Source organism: Haliaeetus leucocephalus, unplaced genomic scaffold, assembly GCF_000737465.1.
Source record: "Haliaeetus leucocephalus isolate CR32 unplaced genomic scaffold, Haliaeetus_leucocephalus-4.0 Scaffold751, whole genome shotgun sequence".
Taxonomy (NCBI): Eukaryota; Metazoa; Chordata; class Aves; order Accipitriformes; family Accipitridae; genus Haliaeetus; species Haliaeetus leucocephalus.
Genome location: NW_010973187.1, coordinates 7491950 through 7518839, shown reverse-complemented (window position 1 = coordinate 7518839; position 26890 = coordinate 7491950). Strand labels below are relative to the sequence as shown.

The 26890-nt window shown below is 39.8% G+C and overlaps 1 protein-coding gene across 3 annotated transcripts in view; it reads right to left on the bottom strand.

Annotated features, from left to right (window-relative positions):
* RSBN1L (round spermatid basic protein 1-like) overlaps positions 1 to 26890 on the bottom strand; it is a 51856-nt gene that overhangs the window by 24224 nt on the left and 742 nt on the right. The window contains exon 2 of one of the 3 annotated variants that reach the window (XM_010580926.1): positions 14977 to 15090. The exons of the other annotated variants lie outside the window; for them this stretch is intronic. Coding sequence (XP_010579228.1) covers positions 14977 to 15090 — 114 coding nt within the window. The remainder of the gene's footprint in view (positions 1 to 14976; positions 15091 to 26890) is intronic. 3 annotated transcript variants of the gene reach the window in all.

The following is a 26890-nucleotide window of genomic DNA, read 5'->3' as shown; positions in this document are numbered from 1 at the left end:
AACAAAAAAATCCAAACAATCACCAAAAACCAAGACCTCACAAAACAGAAACTAGCTTCAAGTTTATGTAACATGCAAGCTGAACTGAAAACAAACTGTAATGGCCTAAAGCCAAAAAGTACTCATTTGGGGATAACATGTTCAACTGATTCCCAAGGCAAACATTCTCCCTTGTTTTAGAGTGTTTTTCCTTGAGTGCTTTTGGGGTTTTTTCGCAAGTAATAAACACAGTAGCCAAAAAAACTCCTGTCACTACACTGCCCTCAAATCTAGCAGTTGAAATCACTTCACGAGTTGATAAATTACTGGGCATGTTACAGCACAAAATTATATTCACAAGAAATTCAGGATCAGCAGGTTCAGACACAGAAATTTAGAAGTTCAGTCCTGCAATGAAATACACACTTTCTAAGTAAACTCAAATTCACAAGAGTTAAGTTAGCCAGTCTCTACTACTGTGCTGTAGTATATTCTCAGCTCACAATCCACAGCCCAAGTAATTCACAAGAGTCCTTAAGAAAAAAAAAGGAAGAAAATGAAAATAAAGATCACAACTGCTGGTGTGTGGAATCACACATTCTTGCTGATAATTAAGAGGTTTGGATATGGAAGGTGCACATACTGGAAAGGAGAACAAGCAATTAAGACACTTGCCTCTAAGCCTCTTGAGGTTTGTGACAGCAGCTGGGGATTTCTGAAGTGGAGGCAGGCGAGCTAGTTATCTCTCTAGCTTCTATTTTCTTGTCTTGTAGGGGGGAAGAAGTACCCTGAGGTTACTCATTTCTTACTTAGCCCAAACAAGGAAGTGGGCTCTAGGATTTCTTAACCTAATCCACACAGTTAAGAGCTACAAAGACCCCCTTCACTCTAAATCAGATTTAACATAGCATACTCTATGAGCACAATTTCACTTTTAGCTAACCAAATTCAGCTGCCAAAAGGCACAATATCCTCATGAAAATCCATCTTTTCATTAGGCTAAGTTTAATGTAAAACCAGCATGGGCCTCTTCAACAGGACTGCTTCATCTGGTAGACAGAATACTCACCACTTCTTTAACATCTTCATTCTCCCACAAGAGTCTTTAAATCTAGTGGGCAGGGAAAGACCAGAAAAAACAGCAGCACTATGTGTACAGCCAATTACCTCAACTTTAGAGGAGTCCTGAAAATAGTTCATTGAGGGTGCCAGGATACTAGAGTGAAATGTCATCACCTGACAAAAATCACCTACTGCTCACATTCTGGGGTATTGCAATAGTGTCATTACAGCACCAGTTCCATTAGGGGGGAAATAAAAACAAAGAAATGGTTTTATGACAGTGGGAAGTTCCACATAGCAGGCTTAGGAATCTCAATCCAAACTTCAAAATACAGACTACAGAACAGACACCCCCCCCCCCCCCTCCCACCTGCAGGAACACACAACTAGAAAGCATCCAAGAACCTACAAGTATTTCAAACTCTTAAAAATGCTTTAACTTAACAATTAAAAATTGTTCCACTCTAAACATGAAGACTTGTTGCTATACTGATCAAACATTTCCAGATATTGTATTAGTTTGAATATGGAAAATATGGAATTATAGCACAGAATGCCACAGCAAGGTGAGGTGGGGAAGCAGGGGTTACCTGTCAACTCACTTTTTCTCAAATGGAGCTCAGATTTTTGTAGGGACTAGGCACTCAGATCTGGGACTTCATCCACGGCAGGGAAAGGATGGAAATTTATATTCATTGCGGTACAATCAACAATAATATAAATGGCAACAAATACAACAACTTCTAAGTTTAAAGCAAGAAGCTGTTTGCTATAGCAAGAGCCAAACTGCTCTCATACTTCAGCATCTCTATAATCACCAAAGAAAACCTTAAGACAACTGTAGATCAGCATCTACATGTCCTTGCTGAACATCCAGCTATTAAATTACATTCCATTATTACCAGTTAAAATGTAAAAGTACTTACATAAAAGAAGGGTATGAATCTGTATCTGTGCAAAACTACCTCAAAAATTGTTGACTTGTGTTTCTACAGTACAAGAAGGAAGATTATCCGATTTCTCCTTTCAATCTGTCTCATTCCCTGCCTTTGATTATATCTTCCTAAAAGTTTTACTAACAATCAATTTAATTCAACCTCTCCTGTAATATGTGGTGGCTGGTTTTTTAATCCATCACTTAAAGTATTTCACAGATGCAGCTATGCAAAAAAAAAAAAAACCCACCCACCCCCCACACCACCAGTTTTAAGATTACAAAACTGCTAAACTACAGAACAGGCTTCCTAGAGAGGTGGTCGATGCCCCAAGCCTGTCAGTGTTTTAAGAGGCATTTGGAAAATGTCCTTAACAACATGCTTTAACTTTTAGTCACCCCTGAAGTGGTCAGGCAGTTGGACTAGATGATCGTTGTTGGTCCCTTCCAACTGAAATAGTCTAGTCTATTCTAATCATCAGTAAACAGCACTCAAAAGAGCAAAGCCATGGTCTCAAAAGCAGTGGTGTTTTTAAGACAGAAACAACAAAAAAAATCCCCAATGTAACATACAGAATTGAAATCAGATAGATGGAATGTAAATCAGTGTCAAATTATGTGAAGTTCACATAAACATATTAAAAGAGGTTTGCACTCAAAACTGATTGTAAAAATATGTTTTAGTTAAGTTGTTATACACCTATGTAAGTACTCAAAACCTTCTTAAGAGGGGTCACACTACGACATTTTAAAAGTGAAGAACATTTATCTTTCTCTGTGTTTGTTTTCACACTGTCTCCATGAAACCTTCAGAAAGGGAAAAAAGCTCTTAACCACAGGATAAAAAAAATTCTTTTTCTGGTATCCAACACAGTCATCCTTCTAGCCAAAAGAAATTTTCTGTTCAGCTTTAAATACAAATATTTTAGTAACATAGACTCTTTTTACCTTTGATGACAGACTAAGAGTGTTATGCCATTTACACATGCATCAACTATTAAAGTGCATCACTACACACTTTCCCAAATCATGAGAAGTTGCAAAAGTGGTACGCACAATTTGGAACCAAATGAATATTTGCTAGCAGCCTTTCATCTCTGAACACAACTCTCTTCTCTTCCACAAAACTTTTTGGATCTCTATATAACAAAAAGGATAGAGCTGAGGCCATTTTTAATTCTGAAACACCAGGAAATCAAGAGAGCAACAATCACTGAAAGAACAAAAGGCTGTAGAACAAAAAATGACCAGAAGATCTACGGTGGGAAGTAGCAGAGACCCCTGAAGTCCTACTTGCAACTGGGAAAACAGAAAAATCAAGATTGGGAGTGTCTATCCTTGGGAGACAAAATATGAATCCCTTCAAGGGTCTGAGCTACTGATGCCACTAGAGAGGAAAAAAGCCTTAAAACACAGAAATCAGAAGAAAGGGGATTCCAAATGGGATCTTTTCAAAACATTACTAAAGACTTAAAAAAAATTTACATACCAACAAGAGTAAAACTTAGTTCTCTAAAAGCAATTCAAGCAGAAATTGAAAGACAACATGACTTCAAAAGCTGATTAGTTGTTTTGAGCCTTTTTCAAATTCACACAAGCTTATGCTACTGCATACACAAAACAAATTCTGTCAAGAACTCTACTTCAGTTTCATACTGGCAGCAAATGACGTACTTAGGAAAAGTTATTTTTAAATACTTCAGACACCATATTTTGTAGGGAATTTATATTTTTATTTTAATTTTATATTTATATTCTAATATTAAATTGAATATAAAAAACTAGAAATGAAATTAAATAGAATTCTTAGAATTTTAAATTAATAATTATTTGTTCAGCCTTCAAATGCGGATACATGATATAGCTGAGCAATCTAAGTGCTCATTGCCACAGATGGGTAGAGTCCAACTCCCCACTCTGCCACTGCTCCTAGCACGCAGTCCTATACCATTCCTGGTACTGACTGATGCTCGTCTGACTGCACAGTAAATTGACTTAACTTAATGGCTTCGCAGAAAACTATTCACTTTGCTGCTAGATTAGTGAACAGAATTGGTTCACGGCATTGTCAGACAGGAACTAGAGCATGGAGACCACCGATAGCAGGCAATGAAGAGTAGCAGAACCCACCCCTCATCAGTGGCAGCAGACCACTTGATCTGCTTGGCTACGCTGCCCACCACACCTTCACCTCTCCACCCCAAGCACTGAACAAGGCTGAACTTTTAAGGATAAAAAAAATTCCCCTGCCACACAAAACACTACCTTAACACATATATGAGATAAGACCAAGTTCCTAGCAAACCTTAATACAAAGCTTCCCAACCCAAAACCTTGGACTTTAAATTTAATGTTAAAGTTAGATAATTTACCTTTTTAAAGGTAACATTCTAGTACATTTAACTGCAATATGGATCAGACTACAATTTCTTCCCTGTCCTTTATTAGAGTGAGTGTGTGGGTGGTGCTGTACAGTGCTTGTTCCCATCATGATGTTTGACATCCCATATGCCCAACTTGATAATATTCGTGTTCAATTATTTTAGCATACAGATGAAGTTTTCCTGAGGAATACAAACACAAAATGGAAAATTGATTTCTAGAAGTAGTGTTTCTCAGCAAAGCTTAGTTTCACAGAACGAAGAGGTGGCACATTTCTAGTTTAAGGCTTCTGCTCTGCTGAATTTCAAAGATCCACTGTGAAGTAGGTGTTTAAAGCTGCTCAGAAGTTGCAAAGACTTCAATAGCAAAAGAAATTAGTTTGCTGAAATACTGGGATTGCTATCAGCAATGCTCAATAAAGTACTTTCATCTTATTCTTCTTTTGCAGTAGCTGTAGAGAGGAACAGAAACACTCAGTCACTCCTCTGCTGCATATATCAAAATACTTTAAAGCAAAACGTGCTGCTTCTTCCAAAACCAATAATGCTGCTTCGACGCTTGGCTAACGGACACCAAAAAAGAACAGCTGCCTTCAATGTCTCCCTAGGCCAGTAATCAAGTTGCCTCACAGCAGACATACAGAATGTGGTGAAAACATAACCAAGCAATCCAAAAGACTAAATAAAAACTGAAACACCGTAAGACTGAGATATCCAAACTAGCTTTGTTTTAAGCAAGATTTGGCAGCAGCAGTGTAGTGCCTGATGCAAGCTAACTTAGTTTACCTCTCAAGTAGTTACTATTGAGGCACACACTCACAACCCAAAACCTTCAAGACAGGTTTTTCAGTCTTCACCAGCAATCACAATAAAGGTGTGTACATACATACACATACATACAACTGCTGGAATCTAATTTCAGCCAAGACAGTAGCCATTTTGAAGTGCATGGCATCTGCCTCTGTGTTCTGAGATGCATTTAGACAAGCACAGCTACTGAAACACCTATAAACAAAACAAGAAACTTTTCCACTGCACGATTCATAAACACAAGACAGAAGTAAGAATTTTCACTTGAACTAAAATACTTTTTTAATACAAGTGAGTCAGAGAACTGCTTTGGGACTCCAAGAATGATGAATAACAGGGGTGGAGAGTGGGGAGAAAAACCTTTGGCACCTACAGACGTGTACAGGAACTTTCCCCTTGATCTGATGTTAAAAAGCAGACTGAGCTCACATTCTACTGGAGCATAAAAGACCAAAGAACAGCAAAATTTTAATTTTGCTTTTGCTCTTGTTTAGCTAGAAATATCTGCACGAGGATGGAGTTATAAAACTTGCACTGTATTTTTAAATAAATTAGAATAGAAATCTATGTTCATTCTGTTCATGCATGCACAGTCAGCAATAACAGAACTAACTCTAAACAACCTTTAAACATTTTCTAGGCAAGTCAGGCCTTACATACCACAAATACTTCTGCCACTGCATATACCCACATAATAGGCAGATCTTTCAAGGTAACAGTAAATTTATTTCTTGTGGTGCCACAATATCCCTGTCACTCGCAGCACAGGACCTATTACTAAAGACTCAGATTTAAAACTGTTTGAATTGTATGCAAATAAGCCAATGCTCTGTTATTATTAGATGATACATATTTGTAATTTAAATTGAATGCTAGACAGCCCGAACTCTGGTAACTACAGGTTCCTTCCAAGTGTGAGTTTTTTAAGAAGAAAACTCAGAAATTACCTGAAGTTTATCTCATGTTGTGTTTTGTCCATGAGATCATTTGATCTCAAATTTTACGTAACCAGAGAACACAAAGCTTTTACTTCATTAGTTGTCTCACCCAGAGCAGCGTTTCTCAACTTTGAGATCACAGCCCCCAAAATTATTAGGATGGAAACTTCAGAAGCTTAAAAAAAACAAACACCAAAAAAACACGTTAATAACAACACTAAATTGTTCTGTTCCCACAGTTTTCTAGCTCACAGCTAGTACCAGGAAAGGACAAACATTTTTAACTGCAGCCAGTAATTAAAGTCAGTTTTTACTTCCTCACATTAGGAGAGCTCAGTCACCAAAAATTTAACAGAGCTGAGGAGCACTTGGTCAGGGGTAGGAGCACAGAGGAAAGAACATCAATGCGGAAGACCCTAAACAGGGACCATATTTCCTAGATTTTTCAAGTGAACAGAAGGACTGGAACACAGCATCTTACTCCTTGTTCTATGGCACAAGAGAAGTCACAGCAATTATCAACCAGCTGCAGGCATACTACTTGTTCTGCAGTGAGAGATCAGCCTGGCTATTCCTGTCATCAGCTACAAAACATTGAAGTCTTTGGCTTGGTCCTGTACCAACTGTCTCCTACTGCAATACTATGAGACGTTCTACCTAGTACTCTCCAGTAAGGGGATAGGTAAGAAGTAACCTTCAATTAATGATCTTCACTTTCTTCCTATAGTCCCACATGGCCAGACAGATGACTCAAGCATTTTCTAACATTCTCACTGCAACTCAGACTAAAGCACTGACATATTAGAAATTTATGATGACTCACCTCTGCCACAGCTCTTCAGGCTGAGTCTTTGAATAGTCAACACACAAATCCCAGTTCAAACCACAGAAATGTCCCCATAGATCTTCCAAGGAGTTTAAAGTTCATAACCACAAACAACTAAAAAAAAAAGCTTAGAACAGAACAGCAAAGACTCCATTCACCAACCAGTAAATAAATAAAATATGCAGTCGCAGAGAACACAAGTGTTCTTGGAGGCACTGCCACTTATAGTAGGGGGAAAAAAAAGGGGGGGGGGGGGGGGGGGGGGCAAAAAAGCAGCTACCCAGCACAAGAAAAACCATGAGAAGCCTTTTAGAGCCTAAAAAACCCTCAAGTTTGTACCAGCCACATAGTTAAATAAGTGACAGGATTTTATATTTTGATTTTATGTATTATAAACTTATTTTTATATATTTTTCAATAAATATAATTTTATATAATAATTTGATGAGTTAATGAAAAACATATTAGAAAATAGTTCAAAAGGATCAGAACAACTGACTTCCTAATAGAGTTCAAATATGCACATGGAATTCTGAACAGACACAAAATGCACATAGTCACTCCGCAAATAAGGAGGATGAGCAAGATCAAATGCTGACAGGTTGAAAAGCTAACAGACCATATGCTGAAAACAAACATAACTTCAAGGTGTCTCAGTACACAGCCCAGGAAACAAACCAAACAGCAAGAGTACAACTGAGAACTCACAGCTATCCTGTTCTATTTATAGGCTTGAAGCTTGACTATTAAACATCAGAAGAGTCAAGCCTAAAAAAAAAAAAAAAAACCACATCAAATAATCCTATTTTATGTTGTCTCAGCCCTCCTGGAAGTTGAATAGTAACAACCACCTTGAGAACAGGTATTCAAGATTTTCAGAAAGCAACACTTACAGGCATACAAACACAGGATGTGATAAAAGTTGCTATGAGGATAGACATTTACTTTTACCATGTTTATCTCATTAAGGTAACGGTCTCTTACACATCAGAGCCACACAGGAAGATCCTAACACGCTGCCTCTTATACCCTTTCCAACAACTGCACTTGTCATGAAAGTTTCAATGGGATGTTGTAAGATAAGCAGAGATTTATGAAGTGATGAATAAAAAATATAAAGCTCTAAAACATTTTCAGTTAATTCTTCTACAACAAACAGTCTGAAAATATAAAGTCTTCAAACAGTCTACGGAGTCTGGTCACCTGAGTTACCACATTATATATATATACATAAAATTACAGATTAACTATTTTAAGGACTTTTTTAAAGTACTTTAAAAAGGAGCAACCATTTATTCCTTCCATACTTCTAAAACTCTCTATTCTCCAAATAAGTCACCATCCAAAATAAAAAACGTAACAGAAATGCCACCTAGACTGAAAGCAAGGATAGAAACTTGGTGGAGAGGGAAGGTGTAACAGAAGAATTCTGTTCAAAATTATGGGTCTGCATATGAGAATGAGAATCCTTAAGAGGAATCATGCAGGACAAATTTTTTGTGCGGTTCCACGTGTCTGGATCTTAAAATACACTATGAGGTGAAAAAGTGCCAATTTAATCATCTTAATTCAATGAAGCCTTCCACTTCAAGCAGCAAAGGCAGCAAACACACTCCTCTAGCAGCATTTTTCACCTGCTATGGAAGAACTTGAAAGACTGTAGAGTAACCCACATAGAAGCAGACCTCTTCTGAATGGACCATCACAGTATTTTAATTAATCTGTGGCACTGAAATTATAAACTGAAACCCACTTCACATTAACAATAAAATCACCAGGTGAAGAAAAATATTTTATGCGCACCCAGCCTAGCAACTTACCCAAAGACATTTACTAGCTGAAGGTAGAAACACTGTTCTCGAAGGAAGAGTTCCTATAAATACGACAGCACTGCAATTCTCTCCGAAGTCTTACCTTTGAATTCCTTGTCTTTGAAATAAAGTAATTAAAAAAATACAGTTACTTCCAGTTTTCAACATAAAAAGAAGTTCCAAATCATACATGTGCATTTGTTACACACAGCCTGTCATAATTTGTACTTACAGCCTTCAGATCAGTATTTCAGATCTCTTTCAACAACAACAAAAAATAATAATAAAAAATCATATGGAAACCTTTTAACCTGCATAGATTTTGTAGACAGTGGTAGAAAAAGACTTTACTTCTGCTTTTCACTGATGTACCAAAAGTCTTTGCTTCAAGCTCCAGACCCCCGCTTTCAATAAGACACACTTCAAAGCTATTACAGCACAGCTCTCCCTCCACCTGCTCCATCCTAAAGCAGCAAGCACTGACAGTGTCTCACGCTGCCTGGACAACAGTAGAGACTAATCAAGTCCAGCACTGTTGGCTCCTTTTAGGTTCTCAAAGATTTGTGTAGCCAACTAAATGCACTAGCTGAAGAGGAGTAATGGAGGGTAGAAATGAATCAGTCATGTAAAGGGATGAGAAGGCACCAAGAGCAAGCAGCAACAAAGACATCTCCAGAAAACCTGGAAAAGTGATCCACCAGCTACACAAAAAGGTAAGCAAATGATTTAATGCACTCTTTCCAAAAAAAAAACAAAACAACAAAAACATTTTGAGGCCCACTAGAACTTAGAAGAGCTCTGCTCTCAGTTGATCTCATCACACATACCCTACCTGTATTTTACAGCGCTATTTCACCCTATACTCATATATTTTATTGGTAAAAGTCAATAACTCGGTGCCTAAGGACTGTGAAGCAAAATCAGCATTGCAGGCAAATCAGTGTGGTGAGCTGTGTGCCCTGCACTCTTACCTCAGTCTTCACCATCCCCTCAATGTCCCATAAACTAAAATGCACTGCATACAAATCCTTCAACATTTTCCCTTAAGACACACAAAGACAAAATATGGCAGGTAGGAAAAAGCATGCAGTATGACACAGAGGTAGGTCCCGTCTTAAATATACCAATTTTATAATTACTTCTGTGAAAAAAACAACTATAAAAGAATTCTTAAATGTTCATAAGAATGTACAATTAAATGTAATTTCTCCCAGAAGACTAAAAAAAAGCTTGAGAAAACAATTTGTACTTAGATGTTCATACCAGCACAATAAAGATGTTCATTCTCCCTTCTTCCCTGCATTTTGACATTCCATAAACCAAGGCATTTAATCTTGCAGAAACACACACGAAGAATTTCTCCTACTGCATTTTTTAGAAATTGCTATGCTCCAATACAAATAACGAGAAAAATAGGACTGACTTTTTCTTTTTAAAGGGAAAACACAAATGGGACTCTCTAAAAATAAACCTATTAATCCTTTTTTTTTTTTTTGCAGGATCTCCAGTAACCCTCAGCCATGTGACACTGGTGTGAAATTTTTTTGTTTGAAACTTTCAATTTCTAAAAGGTAACTTTTTCATTATGCAGATTTTCTGAAAAGCAAATTTAAATCACTTATATTTCCTGAATTTTTAACAATATGCATGTGCAAAGAAGTTTTTTTACAAAAAAACTGAGCTCTTCCTTCTACATAACAGATTGAGAGAAAAAGGGGCAATCATATAGCCTTATTCTACAGAGAATATATCTGCAAGTGCAAAAGGATTACAAAAAAATCTTTTCATTCTAGATGCATAAGAAAAGCCATCAGGGTCTCTGACAGCCAAACATTTCCTTTAGCAGCCTCAGGAACTGCAAGAATACCCTTTTAAAGAGTTGCCCTTCTCCAACGTGGGCAAGTTTTATCATTGCTTTCAACAGAACAGCAACCCAAGTTTAGGCAGATAAACAGCTTACATCCCTAAGCTTCCTAACATAAGTAAACTCTTCCACATTCAGCTCAAAGCACCAAAATCAGGCTTATGCACCAACTCGCCTTCAAAAGGCATCAGTCCCTCAGTACTGACCTCTTCTGTAACTAGCCACCTTTTATCTGAGACAGCTAGTTTAACTGTCTGAAGTCAGGCAGGCTATTACCTCCACCCCCTCAATGAAAGTAAGTCACAAACAAAAGAAAAAAAACCAAAAAAGACAAAACCCAAAACACTAACAATAACATAAGAATAAAAGCATTCAGCAGATGGTCAGAGTAACATTTTACAAGATCTAATGCCTAGAAGTAAGCTTAGAGACCAGCGCTGTAGTCTTTTAGCACACACACAAAAAAAAAAAACAAACAAACAACCACAAAACTAAAAACCCAAAGAAAAGGAAAGTAGACTAGTTCCAAACCTTTGTTCCTAAACCCACACAGTGAATTCTGAGCTCAGAATAAAAGGGCTTGGAGCTTAACTTTTGTTTCACAGGAAGAAGATATCCTTAGATGAAGAGTTAATAATGTTTGAGAAGGTCACAGAGGCACTGACCACTGATACAAGAAGCTGATTCTTAAAGCACTTCTGCCTTTGCTCTGTTTCCCTCAGCTTCCAGGACGTAAAGCAAGATCACCAGAAGGAATCAGGAAACGTTACACAAACTTCACAGCACATACGAACACATCCAGTCAGACTTTGGAGGCCCACAGAAGACATCCAGAGCTGCTATTCTGAACAGGATGCAAACTCAGTGGAGATGATCTGTCTGCTCTAAATAACCGCTCTCCCGACAGACCTTCTTTCCCTAAAATAAGAGTAAATTTTGCAGTATACTGGCAAACCAAACATAGCCTCTACAAAACCCTTCTCGCCAACACCTTAAAGAAAACGTAAAACATGGCACTTGACTGATAACGTATCAGATCTATGAAATAGGGATAAGGCACATAATGCACTTGTAGCACTGTTCTCTGTGAGAATAACCTATCCTGCTGCTCAGCTACCTCAGAACAGCAGGCCCTGTGCATAGGCTTTTTTATATCAACTTGAAAATACAGCACTGTTTGAGGCCCAATATCCCCATGAGATATCATTTATTAGACCTGTGTAACAAGACTTGCTGTCTTTGCAGCTTCCACCTCATCTGCTGAATGGCAACAGAAACAGGAGAGGGCAAAAAAAAGGCTGATATGCAAACAAAACCTGAAAAAACTGTTGAGGCAGTTAAGTGTTGCCCAGTATCTCAACCACCAGCTTCCTTTCATGCTCAGCAAAGTCAAGCCACAGCTGTTCTTTTCACAGGAAGTTACCAGCTTACACATTCCTCATGGTCTAAGCTGATACCTCGAGATCTGACCAACACAGGTTTCAAGCTGTTATGGCTGCTAATACAGCTACTTGGAGCTGTGCTTAGAGTATAATATGTGATATAGTAATTACAGGATTCTGTGCCTCTGATATGAACATTTTGAAGATAATGTTTTGGTTTGGGAGGTTCATTTTTTTGTTTGTAAATTAAATCCTACAGCAGACAAGATAACAGAAAATATATCAGGAATTGTTCCTAACTTCAAAAGCAGAGTCTGAAAATAACAGATTAAAAAAAAATTGGCCTACTTAAATAAGCAACATCCTCAGAGAAAAACTGATGCAGCATAACCTAGATAAGTGAAGAACAAGGTGGATCAAGAACTGGCTTAACTGCCATGCTCAGAGGATTGTGATCAGCAGCACAAAGTCCAGCTGGAAAACAGTGGCTACTGGAGTAACCCGGTCATTGATACCTTGCGCCAATACTGTTCAACATCTTCATTAATGGCCAGCATCGTGGGACAGAGCACGCCCTCGGCAAGTTTGCAAGCGATAGAAAACTGGAAGGAGTGGTTAATGCACCACAGGGTTGCGCTGCCAGTGAGAGGGACCTTGAGAGGCTGTAGAAACGGCCCGACTCGGTGGACACGCGAAGTTAACGCAGGGATGTGCAAAGCCCCACAGCCTGGGAGGAATAACCCCCTGCACCAGCACAGGCTGAGGACCAACTGGCTGGACAGCAGCCCAACAGAGAAGGACTTGAGGGTCCCGCTGGATGACAGGTTGCCCATAAGCCATCAGTGTGCCTTTGTAGCAAAGCAGGCCAGCAGCCCCCTGGACAGGATTAGGAAAAGCACTGCCAGGAGGTTGAGGGGAGTGATTCTTTCCCTCTGCTCACCACTGGTGAGACACATCTGGAGTATCGTGTCCAGTTCTGGGCGTGGCAGTCCAAGACTGCTGGACTTGCTCCAGTATGCCCAGGTCTAAGGGCCCCAAAAATGATTAAGGGAACAGAGCATCACTCACACAAGGAGAGGCTGAGAGCAGTGAATTGTTCGGCATGGAGAAAAGAAAGCAGGGGGAAGAAGAATTTTATCAGTGTGTACAAATACTTGATGACAGGGTGTAAAGATGTAGCCAGACTCAGAAGCACTGAGGTTGGAAGGGACTTCTTGGTATCGTTTAGTCCAAACCCCCTGCTCAAGCACAGTCACCCAGAGCAGGCTGCCCAGGACTGTGTCCAGTCAGGTATTACAACCTCTGTAGGCAACCTGTGCCAGTACTCAACAACCCTCAGAGTAAAAAAGTTGTGTCTTTTTTTCTTGCATTCAGACAGAATTTCATGCGTTTTGTGTCCGCTGTCTCCTGCCTCAGACCACTGCTGAGAAGAGGCCATCTCCACCTTCTTCATTCCCTTCCATCAGGTGTTTATACACATTGATGAGATGCCCCTTGAGCCTCCTCTTCTTTAGGCTGACCAGTCCCAGCTGTCTCAGCCTTTCCTCATAGGAAAGATCACAGAATAGAATCATAGAATGGGTTGGGTTGAAAGGGACCTTTAAAAGGTCATCTAGTCCAACTCCCCTGCAATGAGCAGGGACACCTTCAACTACATCATGTTGCCCAGAGCCCCGTCCAACCTGACCTTGAATGTTTCCAGGGATGGGGCATCTACCACCTCTCCGCACAACCTGTTCCAGTGTTTCACCACCCTCATTGTAAAAAATCTCTTCCTTATATCTAGTCTAAATCTACCCTCCTTCAGTTTAAAACTATTACCCCTTGTCCTATTGCAACAGGCCCTACTAGATGCTCCAGTCCTTTCACCATCTTTGGCCATGTGAAGGACTGACTCCAGTAAATCCATATCTTTCTTGTACTGGGGACCTCAGAACTGGACACAGTACTCCAGATGCAGCCTCAGCAGTGTTAAGTGAAGGAGAAGGATGACCTCCCTTGACCTGCTGGCAACGCTCTTCCTAGTGCGGCCCAGGATACTGTTGGCCTTTTTTTGCTGTGAATGTGTGCTGCTGGCTCACAGTCAGCTGCCTGTCTGCCAGAGCCCTGACGTCTTTCTCAGCAAAGCTGCTTTCCAGCTGGTCAGCCCCCAGTATGTACCCGTGCTTGGGGTTATTCTTCCCCAGATGCAGGACGATACTCAGAGGTATCCGGTGATGGACAAGAGGTAAAGTGTACACACTGAAATAAAAGAAATCCCTTCTAAACATAAGGCAACACTTTTTTACTGCAAGAGTGGTCAAATACTGATACTGGTTGTCCAGAGAGATTGTGGAGCCTCCACCTTTGGAGAAACACAGAACCTGATAGTCCTGGGCAACCTACTGTAGTTGAACCTACTTTGAACAGCAGCATGCTGTTCAAAGCCTCGCAACCTCAACCATTGTACATCCAGTGAATCTTAGAATTGTATAAGCGTGAGAACATGATCGTAATTACATTCCATTACAGTAAATGAAGTTGAAGAAATTAGCCAAAATTAAGACTGTTGCACATAATTTTTTAGTATTTGACAAAATTCCTGAATTATAACTCCTTAGTTATTCAGTTTTGTGCATTTAATGTCAGATATAAAATGTGATACAGACTAATTTTTTCTTCTCTACAATATATAAAATTATGACCTTCTTCAGCAACTGCAGAGAAGATGTAGTTATCACCAATATTATTCCTTGAAGCTCTAGTCTTTACCACTACTGTATAAACAACATTGTGGTGACAGTTATATTTTTAATCTCCAGCATATAACACAGTTGACAAAAAAATTAACATTTACAGTTAAGTTTTAGTTTGCAATCCTCATACCAACTAATCTGGGAAAATGACATTTAAGTTAAATGAAAAACATAGTATTAAAACTCAGTATCCAATCCAAATATGAAGATTTTAAAGCACTAGAATGAAATACCGCTACATAGTTTGAACCTACCTTTCTGTAATAATTTGACCTCTCCATTTTCTTTCTTGATTTCATTCATTATTTTGTGCTTCTTCTTCTCTTTTTGCTTCTTTTCCCTTTCTTTAATTTTGTCTTTGATTTGAGCTGAAATGCAAATATTTTAAAATTTAGTAGGAACAGAAAACTAATTGTCGCATGCACGTTTCATATTACTCTTACATGAGCTCTATTAAGAGGATAAAAGGAGGACTTGAAAGGAAATCCCAGTATTTATAATATGAAAACCTAATATTTATCTGTTGCATAATCCAACATAAGCTTATTTAACTCAGACCAGTTTTGTTTGTTAGAACTGTATGCAACAACTCAGCATGTTAACTGCATACAGTTCACAATTTCCACTTACTCCTACTACCCTGTGCTCTTATTTTGCATCTGCAGTTGGCTCTTATTTCTTGAAATTCAAGTTACACGCATTAGATAACAAATGGGGAAAAGAGTACGGTTTGTATTTTCTTGGGTGCACATATACACTAGAAACCTCACATAACTATCTTCACATAGTTTAAACTTAAAGGCTTTTTCAAGTACCTTGGAATGACGACAATTTGTCAGCTGCAAAATCTTTTACATTAAGTTCGACAGCTACACTAATGCATTAATAGCAGTAAGATGTAATTAATAGAAACACATGAAACATGCTGTATTTGCACAGCAGATACAATGCACTGGTGCTTCCCTTGCTTACCTACAATCAGCAACAGTTTACCTGAGCAATCTCATTATTCATTCACTTTCTTGTCACATTCCTCCAGGTTTCTAAATCATTGTCATACAAAAGCAGAGACTTTAGGCCTGCTTTCTACATGAAAAATACTAGACCCAGAGGAATTCATAATTTCAAGTAGTAATCTTTTCAAGCTGAGTTTCGATTTACTTTTGAGGCCAAGCATTCAGAGAAGTCAGATTTTACTAGGCTTAGATGCACTGCAGCCAGCATTTCATGGTCAGTCTCTTGGCCTGAAGCCAAGTACCTGCTCCAAGAGTTTACTGGGCTTTTTAACCTCCACAGGGAAAGAGGAAATCTGATGACTTATGAAGCGTGTTAATAGTTAAACAAAGGGTTGACAGTAATCCACATAAATGAATGCTGTAACAATGACTCCACAGCATTCATATCTTTCCTTCCAGGAGTCTTCCAGTAAGGCTACAGAACTTGAACCCTAGCAGTTGTTAGGATGAAGACCGTATTTTGGGAGGAGCCTAAGAAAGAAAATAAAAACCGAAAGAGATGGCAATTGAGATATGTCTGTTGTCTATCCACAGATCAAGATAAGCAGTTGGGAGAGAATAGAAACTATGCTGGCACAAAAATAAAAAGGAGTAAGGTAGCTGTGCTTAAAATCGTCTGGAAGTCTCAGTTCTAAGCGACTGAAACAATCACATTCAAGAACAGCCTTCTAAGGTTCAAAGAGAAGGGATGACAAAGCAGATTCATCTGTATAGTAGACCATGGAATCCAAACAAGTTTTCCTAAGCAACACAAACCTGTCCTTTCTAGGAATAGGTTAAGCAGACATGAATCTTCCTCTCCAGCCTGCTTCTCCCCCAAAAGAAATCCGCAAATTGTAAATCCCCCGCAGTTTAAGAGTATGAAGTCAGATATAAATTATACAACAGGAGTTTAAGTAACACTCTGAAAGCTGACGCTCACTCAGCAAGCAGGCTATAACACCAGGCTTGATTTGTAACCTGCACTGAATGTTCAACTCAGCCAGGATTACAATTATCATAGGAAGACCTAGATTTTATCTCAACATTTGCATACCGTTAAGGGGCACACTTGACTTCTGCTATCACTTACGAATCAAAGAAAGATTGAAGAGCATATACAAATGCTGAGCCTTGTTCAAAGAGGACCAGCAAAAGACTGAAAGAATCCTTTATTGTAGGCACATGAATAGCATCACAGGCCAATGAATCTTCCAGTTTTGTCAGAAGCAACACATAAGGACAGAGAACAAGCTGAAACCTTTTAAAGAGCCTCTAGTTTATTTTCACATCCAGAAAGCAATTAGCAGAGTCAATGGTGAAACGTTCCAGACAAAAGAAACAATGGAAGTGTCCTGTGACCTCTTCTAGCAACAGCCACAAGCAAGTCATACCTGAAGGGACTGCAAATACAATGTAAATGCAGCTGAGGAAGGTTTGCAATAAATTAAGCTTAACTATTTCCCTTTTAGAAATCACAGTACTGTAACAAAACCAGTGTACAGCCTGAGGCAAGTAAAGAACTGTTGAGAATCCCAATTTAAATGTACAAATTCTCAGGTTTCCTCCCGCAAAGCCCACAGAATAGATAAGAAATGAGATTCACTCCACAGATTAACACTTCATCTTAAGTCTCAGTTCAAATGCCTTCAGTTTATAATTAAAAATAAGTATTTTCTACTCTGGCTGGCAAAACTCAAACCACATTTTTTTTAAAAAAGCCCTAGTCTAAATAAAAGGTTAATTAAAAAAAAAAGGAGTAGGCACAGCATATGTTCTGCAGGAAATCATAAAAATGTTTATAATAACCCTTTCAAAATTCATCATTAAACAGTATTTTTATGTGAAGCCACCTAAGCATATTCACATTTCAATAACTATTTTTCCATTTTAGTAGATATTTAAAAATAGCATTCCAGCAATATAAACTTCAGCTGTATTTAAGCTGAGCTATTTGCTCTCTCCCTTTTAACAAAGTTGTTCTGATAAGCAATAATCAAAAGATCAGGTACTGAATATGAGGATTTGTCTACCATTTCATCTGGGGGGGGGGGGGGATGATTTTTTTTTTATTATTCGATCAAAACAGACAAAAAAACCCCAAACCCTGTTATGTCTGCTCAACTTTGAAAAGGGAGAAAATACCAAATCTCAAAAGTTGGTATTCTGATTCTTCCAATGGGAGAAAGTCATCATGATACCATGAATCACATCTGAAGCAACAAAAAAGAATACTTAATAGCCATATAAGACACCAACAAAAAAAATGCAATGAAACAGGTGTCTCTGGGAAAATACCAGTTCCTCTACTACAGATTTAAATTAGCACTTTGTTTTATCAACACATCACTCGTACCAAAATCCTTAAAGTCATCCCTAAGCAATGCACTAGCTCTCAATTTGGCCAGAACACAGCTGGATTGACTGATGTCTGTTTCTACTCACTATAGTGTACTGGGACAGCTGATAGCTATTTCTCCTTAGCCCAATGCTTACTACAGCTGCAATTGCTTCCTTGTGACATTCAACACCCAAAGGAGTCAGTGGTCCTTAAAACATTATCCTGTTGTTCATTTGATGAATTTTAGGGGCTGCCTCCAAAGACCAAATCATATATTCAGGTCTCTCCACATTAATCTGTATTTTCCACTGTTTATTTAACAATTACATTAGGGACAATTATGACTAAAACACAGTAATTGATACATACAAACTCTTCATACATATAAACGTTATTGTAGCATAGTAACCCTTAGAGTCATCTCACATCATTGCTCATTGTACCACATGCTCTTCCTGCACACATACAGACTTCCTACTCCTTTACCTACCTCTACACTACAACCAAAAGCCAAAAGTTTGAAGTAATTTGTATCCCAGGGTAAAGATTCAGAACACTGTATCTTTTCATAAAGTTTTTCCCCTACGAAAAGGCACATCAGCTTCATATGCTACTGACAGAAAAATATGGTGCTCAGGAAATAACTGGTCAAGGACTAAACAGAGTTTGTAAATACTCCCTACTAGGGTTTAAAAAAAAATAAAAATTCCAAGCATAGTAGGAATCATCCATGGAAGGTCCAGTAAGATTTAGGCTCACTCCTTAGCTTTCGAGCTCTACTGCCTGAAGAAAAAAACGTCTCTACTATTACAGAGTTACTTTTCACTCTTGTGATGGGCTAACCCTGGCTGGATGCCAGGTGCCCACCAAAGCTGTTCTATCACTCCCCTCCTCAGCTGGACAGGGGAGAGAAAACATAACAAATGGCTCATGGGTCAAGATAAGGACAGGGAGAGATCACTCACCAATTACCATCACTGGCAAAACAGACTTGACTTGGGGAAAAAAATTAGTTTAATTTATTACCAATCAAAATCAGAATAGAGTAATGAGAAATAAAAACTAAATCTTAAAAAGACTGTCCACCCACCCCTCCCTTCTTCCCAGGCTTCACTTTACTCTTGATTTTCTCTATCTCCTCCCCCACAGCAGCACAGGGGGACGGGGAACGTGGGTTGGGGTCAGTTCATCACACCTTGTCTCTGCCACTCCTTCCTCCTCAGGGGGAGGACTCCTCACCCTTCCCCTGCTCCAGCATCAGGTCCCTCCCAGAGGAGACAGTCCTCCAAAAACTTCTCCAACATGAGTCCTTCCCACTGGCTGCAGTTCTTCATGAACTGCTCCAGCGTGGGTCCCTTCCATGGGCTGCAGTCCTTCAGGCACACACTGCTCCAGTGTGGCTCCCACGCAGGGTCAAAAGTCCTGCCAGCAAACCTGCTCCAGCATGGGCTCCTCTCTCCACAGGGCCACAGGTCCTGCCAGAAGCCTGCCAGGGGTCTCCACCTCCACTGGTCCTCCACGGGCTGCAGGTGGAGATCTGCTCCACTGTGGACCTCCCTGGGCTGCAGGGGGACAGCCTGCCTCACCATGGTCTTCCCCACGGGCTGCAGGGGAATCTCTGCTCCAGCACCTGGAACACCTCCTCCCCCTCCTTCTGCACTAACCTGGGGGTCTGCGGGGCTGTTGCTTTCTCATATTCTCAATCCTCTCTCTGGCTGCAGTTACACAGTTTTTTCCCCCCCTTCTTAAATACATTATCTCAGAGGCGCTACCACCATCGCTGATGGTCTCAGCCTTGGCCAGCGGCGGGGTGGTCTTGGAGCCGACTGACATTGGCTCTGTCAGACATGGGGGAAGCTTCTAGCAGCTTCTCAGTGAAGCCACCCCCGTAGTCCTCCCACTACCAAAACCTTGCCATGCAAACCCAATGCAACTGTACTAAATAAGCTAATGCCATGTGTATCCTTTTTAAAATACAGAGTTCTGTAGGAGTAAGTATCCCTATTTGGAGGAAATACAACACCCAAGGAATGAAGACATTTCTAGATGTCTCATTCAAGTTCACAATGAGTGTCACAAGTCCATATTCTTTGGTTTTAGTGTCATAGAAACAGTACACCCATGAATGAAATGCAGCAACAGCAGTATATTAAAAAAAGTGCTGTACACAAACAGGAAGAATTCCATTATGAAGAAGTGTTCTACCTCACCTTCCTAAATGGTATCTGAAGAATGTTTTCACTTTACAGTGAATCCACATGATTAACTGAATGAATTAAGAGTGATATGCATACTTCCTCTTCAAATCCAAAAGCTTCTACTTTTTCTGGATGTTGGGTTAAGTACATGAATAAAAGAAATGGAATATGTACTGTATTTATAAGGTAAACGGCCATTTACAAATAAAGGCTATAGTAGAAGCTTTCTGTTTCCTAACTCGGTAGATACCTTCTCATAACGATTGCAGTGATTTCCTAAGTAGTAAATAAAGGAACACAAATTCAGAGACACCACCATTCAGATTCCAGAAATTCAACCAGATCTTTGCCTCTACTGCAAGCTTTCTACAAAAAGGTAAATTGAGTGCATAGAGAAGGAGTCAAGTGGGAAACACTCTGTAGTGGACTGTGCAACGTGGTCACTGTCACCTTCTGAAATTCACACCTTGAAGCCAATACAGCAGCTCAAGCAAGTCCATTGCAGCACTGAAAGAGGCAAGCTTTACAACCTTGTCAGATGCCAAAAGCTGCAGCTGCTTTGCATCAGTTTTCCAGATGGTAACCCACATTAGTAGTCAGTCATAGATTATGTTCAAAGTATTCTGCCTCTCTCTCCTCCCTTTGATTTAAGGGCTGTCACCGCACATCAGGCAAAATATTTACAAACTACTGCTAACGGACACCATCAATATGGTTAACACCAACAGTATTGTAACTGAAGGAAAGGGGGAGGAGGAGGGAAGTACATAAACATCAGTTACGGTCCCTTCTATCACCACTCTCCTCCCTTTATACAAATACCCATAAAAATAAAACCTCAAGAAGCCATGTTTATCTGGTTATGCAGAAACATGAAGTATGTTTAACACCACTACGTTAACGGTTTTGACACCTGCACTTTTATTAAGTCATACAAGATACACTGGAGAGCAGGCTTTCTGACTTAATGAACATGAAAAAACCCATACAGTATTTCTGAGATCAACCCCCCCAAAAGTCATGACAGCTTTCTCATTCCAATAACGAGGAGTATTTGGCTGACATCCCTTTCAGTAATTAAAGTTTAACATCCAAGATATGACTAAAGAAATCCCTCCAGTGAATGGGAAGGAAGACAGACCCCTTTCAGAACCAAAACACTTCCAAGAAATTTAAATCTAATCTTTACAATTCCTCTAATCTTTGCACTCTAAAGGAGACCTTCTACATGCAGAACTGAATGAGCCAACTTTAAGCGCAAAGCACTGGGGAGTTGCATCAGAAATCAGTAGTGGAGAACATGACAGCTACAAACAAGGCCTCTGCAAGCGGTTTCAGATCTGATGTTTCAGCCTACTGGTCTTGTTTCAACTAAGAAAAATTATTTATTATTCTACAATCGGAATAAGTTTCTGCAGTGTAAATTACACAGAGCTAGATTCTGGGGTACAGGCGGGGCTTGCTTTTTTGGCCAGCTTAGAAAGTGAAAGATTTTGTTCTGCCTAGCAAAGCTTCACAGTTATTTCATAGAAACAAAAAGGGGACAGGGCCCCTCAGGAGAAAGATACACTGCTCCAAATTCATCTCAACGTTGGACACTTAAGTTAATACCACTATCAGCTCTCAAACTAAACTGCATAAAAATCTCAAACATCCAAAGAAATCTGAGAGGTCCCTCTTCCTCTTGTATACTACACTTAAAACCCTAAACACTTTCCAGACATGGCCAATTACAGTGAGGTATCTAAACAGAAATATATTAAAGAATTCAGAAGAGAGCGATCATGAGGCCTCACAAGCATGAGAATGACTGCTAAATTTAAGGAGTTTGGCAGGGGGGAGGGGGAAGTGAGTCAAGCCACAGAGCACAAAAAAAAAAGCAAAGGAAATAAAAGTAAACAGAAGGAGGAAATGTTTAGCAGAAGAAAAAAAGACAATCTAACTAGCAAGATGCATGGTCCCAGCTCTAAAGGAGGCAAAAAGAAGATCCAAAACTTTCTCCAGCCTACTTTGGTAAGTCAGAATATGACATGAGCATCCTATCGGATGCAAACCGAACTTAATAAGCCTGAAAAGTGCAATTTCTTGAAAACTTAAAACCTGGAAGTGTCATGCAACCCAAAAAAACCAAAGTTATCAGAAGAATCACTGCTAAATGCCCACCTGAAATCTAACCTATCTTTTCAAGACAGCAAGAGAAAGAAGGGGGGGGGGGGGGGAAGACTAGAAGTAAAAACAAGAGCTACAGTACCATGTTCAGCTTTCCTGCTCATATAGAGAACCCCCATCTGCAAGTTAAAAATACCAGTGTAATTTTGTAATTGCTTGCAAACTAAGGTTATCAGCAAATAAATCATTGAAGAAAAAAAAATGAAGAGAAAAGGAAAAGGTACACAGAAATGGCACAAAACCCAGAAAAGATGGTGCATGCATCTGAATCACACCTTACAGCAAGTCTATGGACCAAACCAAAAAACTTGGGGCAGGTGTCATCTGATGAAGTGGGGAGTGGCTGAGCTGAGCTTTGCACTGTTAAGAAAACAATTTCAACTACGAACTGCTAGAGCAGAGTATCAGTTAAATGACTAACTGAACCAGTACAGTCATAAACTGGAACAGCAATCATTTCCGTCTGATTAACACCATGTTTTAAAACAAAAATAGTTACACAACTTCTAATTCCACTATCAGAACGTACTTGACAAGTGAAATATAAGCTTATTTTAAACAGTCTAAACCTCGTATCTGCAGGATAAATCATGTATACGGAAAAATGTTCTTCCAGATTCTCTGCATGCTAGATCACCATCTCAGAAGGGTTCACTCAACTCCATTCATTTAATTGAAACACAAGCTGTAAGTAAGGCCTGGTTATGACTCTGCAAGTTAAAGGTCTTTCCAATGAATTAGAAGACCAGAGAAATCTGTAAATGAAGACTTGTTCAAGGAAGAAAATACAAAAATTTTAAAGAGCTTTAAACACATCACCCATCCTGGCTATAATCAAGCTTAACATCTTCCTATCACTTAGAAAAGAAAGGTGCCTCAAAACTACACTCTCTTACCTTGTAATCACTATCGCAAGCGAAGAACAAACATCAGCTCCTATAATCAGCTTTTTTGAATGGTAGGTGAAAAATCTCACAATTTCCTCCTCGGTGTCAATGTCCCTTTATCATCATCACAGTAATTAAACTACAAATAGGAAAATGCTACTGGTACTGCTCAAAGTCCTATGATGACAGTTTTCCAAGTCCAGATCTCACATTCATTCATTCCGCATCATTGCGCACCCCGATTCCCTGTATTATCTTGTCTACACTGTCTCAGCAATCCCATGAGACAAATTTTGCCATTCTTCCCCCGATCCCCCTAGCTTCATTCCTCGTTTAAGCTCTGTGCAGGCCCTCCCTCCCTTCCACCAAGGTAAAGCTCTTACTCTTAGCATCATAACTGCTGTATGTAGCAGAGTATACACACAACTCACTGATTAGAAACGCGACTCCTCCCAATTCATAGACACTGGCACCCTTATCAGTACCAAGCTCAATTAAAAATTCCACTCCATCCCACGTACCATGTGCAATGCATCTCCACTTTGGCTAGATGGATGGAGTTTTTCCATCTTCAGAGCCTCAAAACGATCAAGGAAATCTCACCCATTCCACCTGCTTTTCTTCTGATAACATTGCCTCTTTTAGAGACTTCTGCACCTCTAGTCTCCTCATCTGCACAATTTTCTTTCTGGCAGGTGCAACACTGATACACATATCAGTTCTGAATGCTGTGAGAGAAAAACCATCAATACTGTCAATTCCGTGTTGCTGCTCATTTTCCATAGCACCACAAAAGCAAAATGGTTGTCTAACTGCAGACTCCAGGAACAGGAGACTGCACTTGTCTGCATTAGGTTGATTTTTAGAAAGTATTACCAGCTGCACATACGACAGCTTCTATGAACTCATTTCATTACACCTAAAGAGACCTATATTTCATTCCTACTTTCCACCTATATGTTCTGTGTGCGCAAGCCTCTCAGGTTGCTTTATTATACAAAATCCTCTAATTAATTCACCCTGATGTTGTATCTGTAGGCTGCCTAAATTTTTCACTCTATCCCATCCTTCCTCTAACCTTCCTTGCCTTTCTACAGCAACTACGTATGTCTTTGCCCCAGAACAGGATCAGAATCACCTCTTACATGGTTTTTGCATGCTATTTTCTCCCTCTTTCATGTCAATATTTCAAATTCACTCATTGACTGCTGCAACCAGAGCTCCTATGGTATCTTCTTCCAGACTATGCCATAGTCCCAGCAATCCCAAAGCACAGGTTCTACCTATTCCAACCTCACACCCTAATATATCATTCTTAGTTCTCCTCTGTACTTAGGATTCTGCATGCCCCCCCCGTCATTCTTTTCTCCCTACATCTTAACTGCATTTCTCCTTTCCTCTCTGAAAAGTCAATTATTCACAGGATTAACAGCACAAACCTGTTCTTTAATCTACAGTCAAATACAGAACCATTCTGAAAAGGCTGGCTGCTCTCAGCAGAAGACTCAGTGCATCCCTCACCTTCTTACAGCCTTCTCTGCACAAATATACAGTAAGTTTTTCATTTATATAGGAAACTATGCCACAAAATTTTAGCTATAGGAACCACTTCGTCTAAACAGAAATGTGGAGACCCAGATACCAAAGAGGCATCATTTGCCTTGGAAAATGTTATTTGTTGCCTGTACTTAGGTTTTCAAGAAATAAGCGAAAGGTAAAAAGATCTGTTCTGAGCAAACAGCAACTAAAAGGCAAGTACTTGTGCCCGTCAGTCTATAAGTTCTGAGAAAATATCCTTTCCGGATGCAAGGTGCAAAATCTCCTCTTTAAAGATGAATCACTGCTTCCAAGAGGGTTCAATTAACAATTATTCAATTGACACCATCAGTACAATCATTTATTTTACCAATGTGCAAAAAAAACCATTTCATCCTCTTACTGTAATACCGTTTTCAGAGATTTATTAACATGAATATGTAACACTGGTAGGAAACTATGAAAATCTGAGTGAATATGCTTCTTATTTCCATAGCTTTGCTAGAAAGATATTCAGTTGAGTTTCTTAGTGGCTATCCTTGAAGACAAGGAGGTTTCACCAACATCAAACATGTACTGAGTATCATTTAAGACTTTTCCCAAGCCCTCTTTTGGACAAGAACAAGAAAAAAAACTAAAATAAAATACTTGAAAGCACTGAAGTGACATACTTAAAGCCCCCTGTACCACCAATCAAGATTCCAAGAACAAAATGATACAAGCAACACGCTGACCAAAAAGAACAAGTAATTAAAAAAAGAAAGTACTCAAATGTAAATGAATCAGAGACTAAGATACTAGTGGCAATTAGTGGAAAATACAGTAAGGCAGCCAGACGACATAATCAATAGACAAAAAGGCACACTGCTATTAATAATTATTCTCTACAAGCTTGCCTCATCCTTTAAGTACAGGTATAGACCACAACCAAAGTAACCCAAACCTACATAACAGCTACAATTTATCTTTCCTTTGAAAGAAAGGAAATTTGCTTAAACTAGGTAATGGAGTGAATGTTTCAAGTTCTTCATACTTCACTGTAAATGCAAAAGCATCAACATCGGGTTAAGGTCACTGGAGACTGCGAAAGCACACACTGAAAATAAAAGCATGTATGCTTGTACCGTCTTCACATATTGCTTTTTACTTCCTAAGCATCTACTGTTGATCACAGTCCTTAAGAACATAAGCAAGAATCTAGCCTAATATCTTGTCTTACCTGGTATGGCCATTTTTGTCCAGCCCCATTAATAAACTGACCCAGCACTCCTCCCCTTCTCCTGAAGGCCTCGAGCATTTCTTGGAAGATTCTACCCCAGTGATCTTCAGAAATAAAGCAAACCTGAAGCAGCAACTAAATGAGATTTCAAAAGCCTACGTATCTAACTGCATGCTCTCCAGTACTCAATGACTTAGCCTGTAAAAATTAATAACTGAATAAAGGACATAATTCGGGATTTAATTTTAAAACTGGGGTTTTTTTGTAGCATGTGGTCTTCCCCGTTTTTCCCCTCACAACGACAGAAATTCAGTTTTGTTCGCAGATCTCTAGTAAATTACTGGGCACCCTTACTTCCCTAATAGGTATGAAAACCTAAGGCCTCTGGCAGCTTCTAGCTGACGCCATCGCTAACTCCACACCCCCTTTTTTGACAGGATTGACGGCAGACTAAGCCGCCGCTGCCTTCTCCACAAACTTACACAACGCCAGCGGTCTCCTACCGGGGTCTAGCACGCAGCCCACCAGCATAGCTGTCCCCGGCTCTCTAGAGGGCAGGGCGGAGGGGGCGGACAGGTAAGGCCCCCGCGAAGCGGCACTGCCCCGGCCCCGGCGTCCTGAAGCGGGGCGGGAGCAGGCGGCCATTCTAACGGCTCGATCCGAGCATCACAACCATTTCCTGCTCCCTCACGGCGGCTGCAGCAGCCCCGGGCACCTTCACGTACAACACCTGCCCAGCCCGGGCTTGCTGCCCCGTCCAGAGCTCCTCCAGCCTTCACCACCCCTCCTCCCGGCCCTCCCTTCCCGCCCCTCAGCCTCCCTC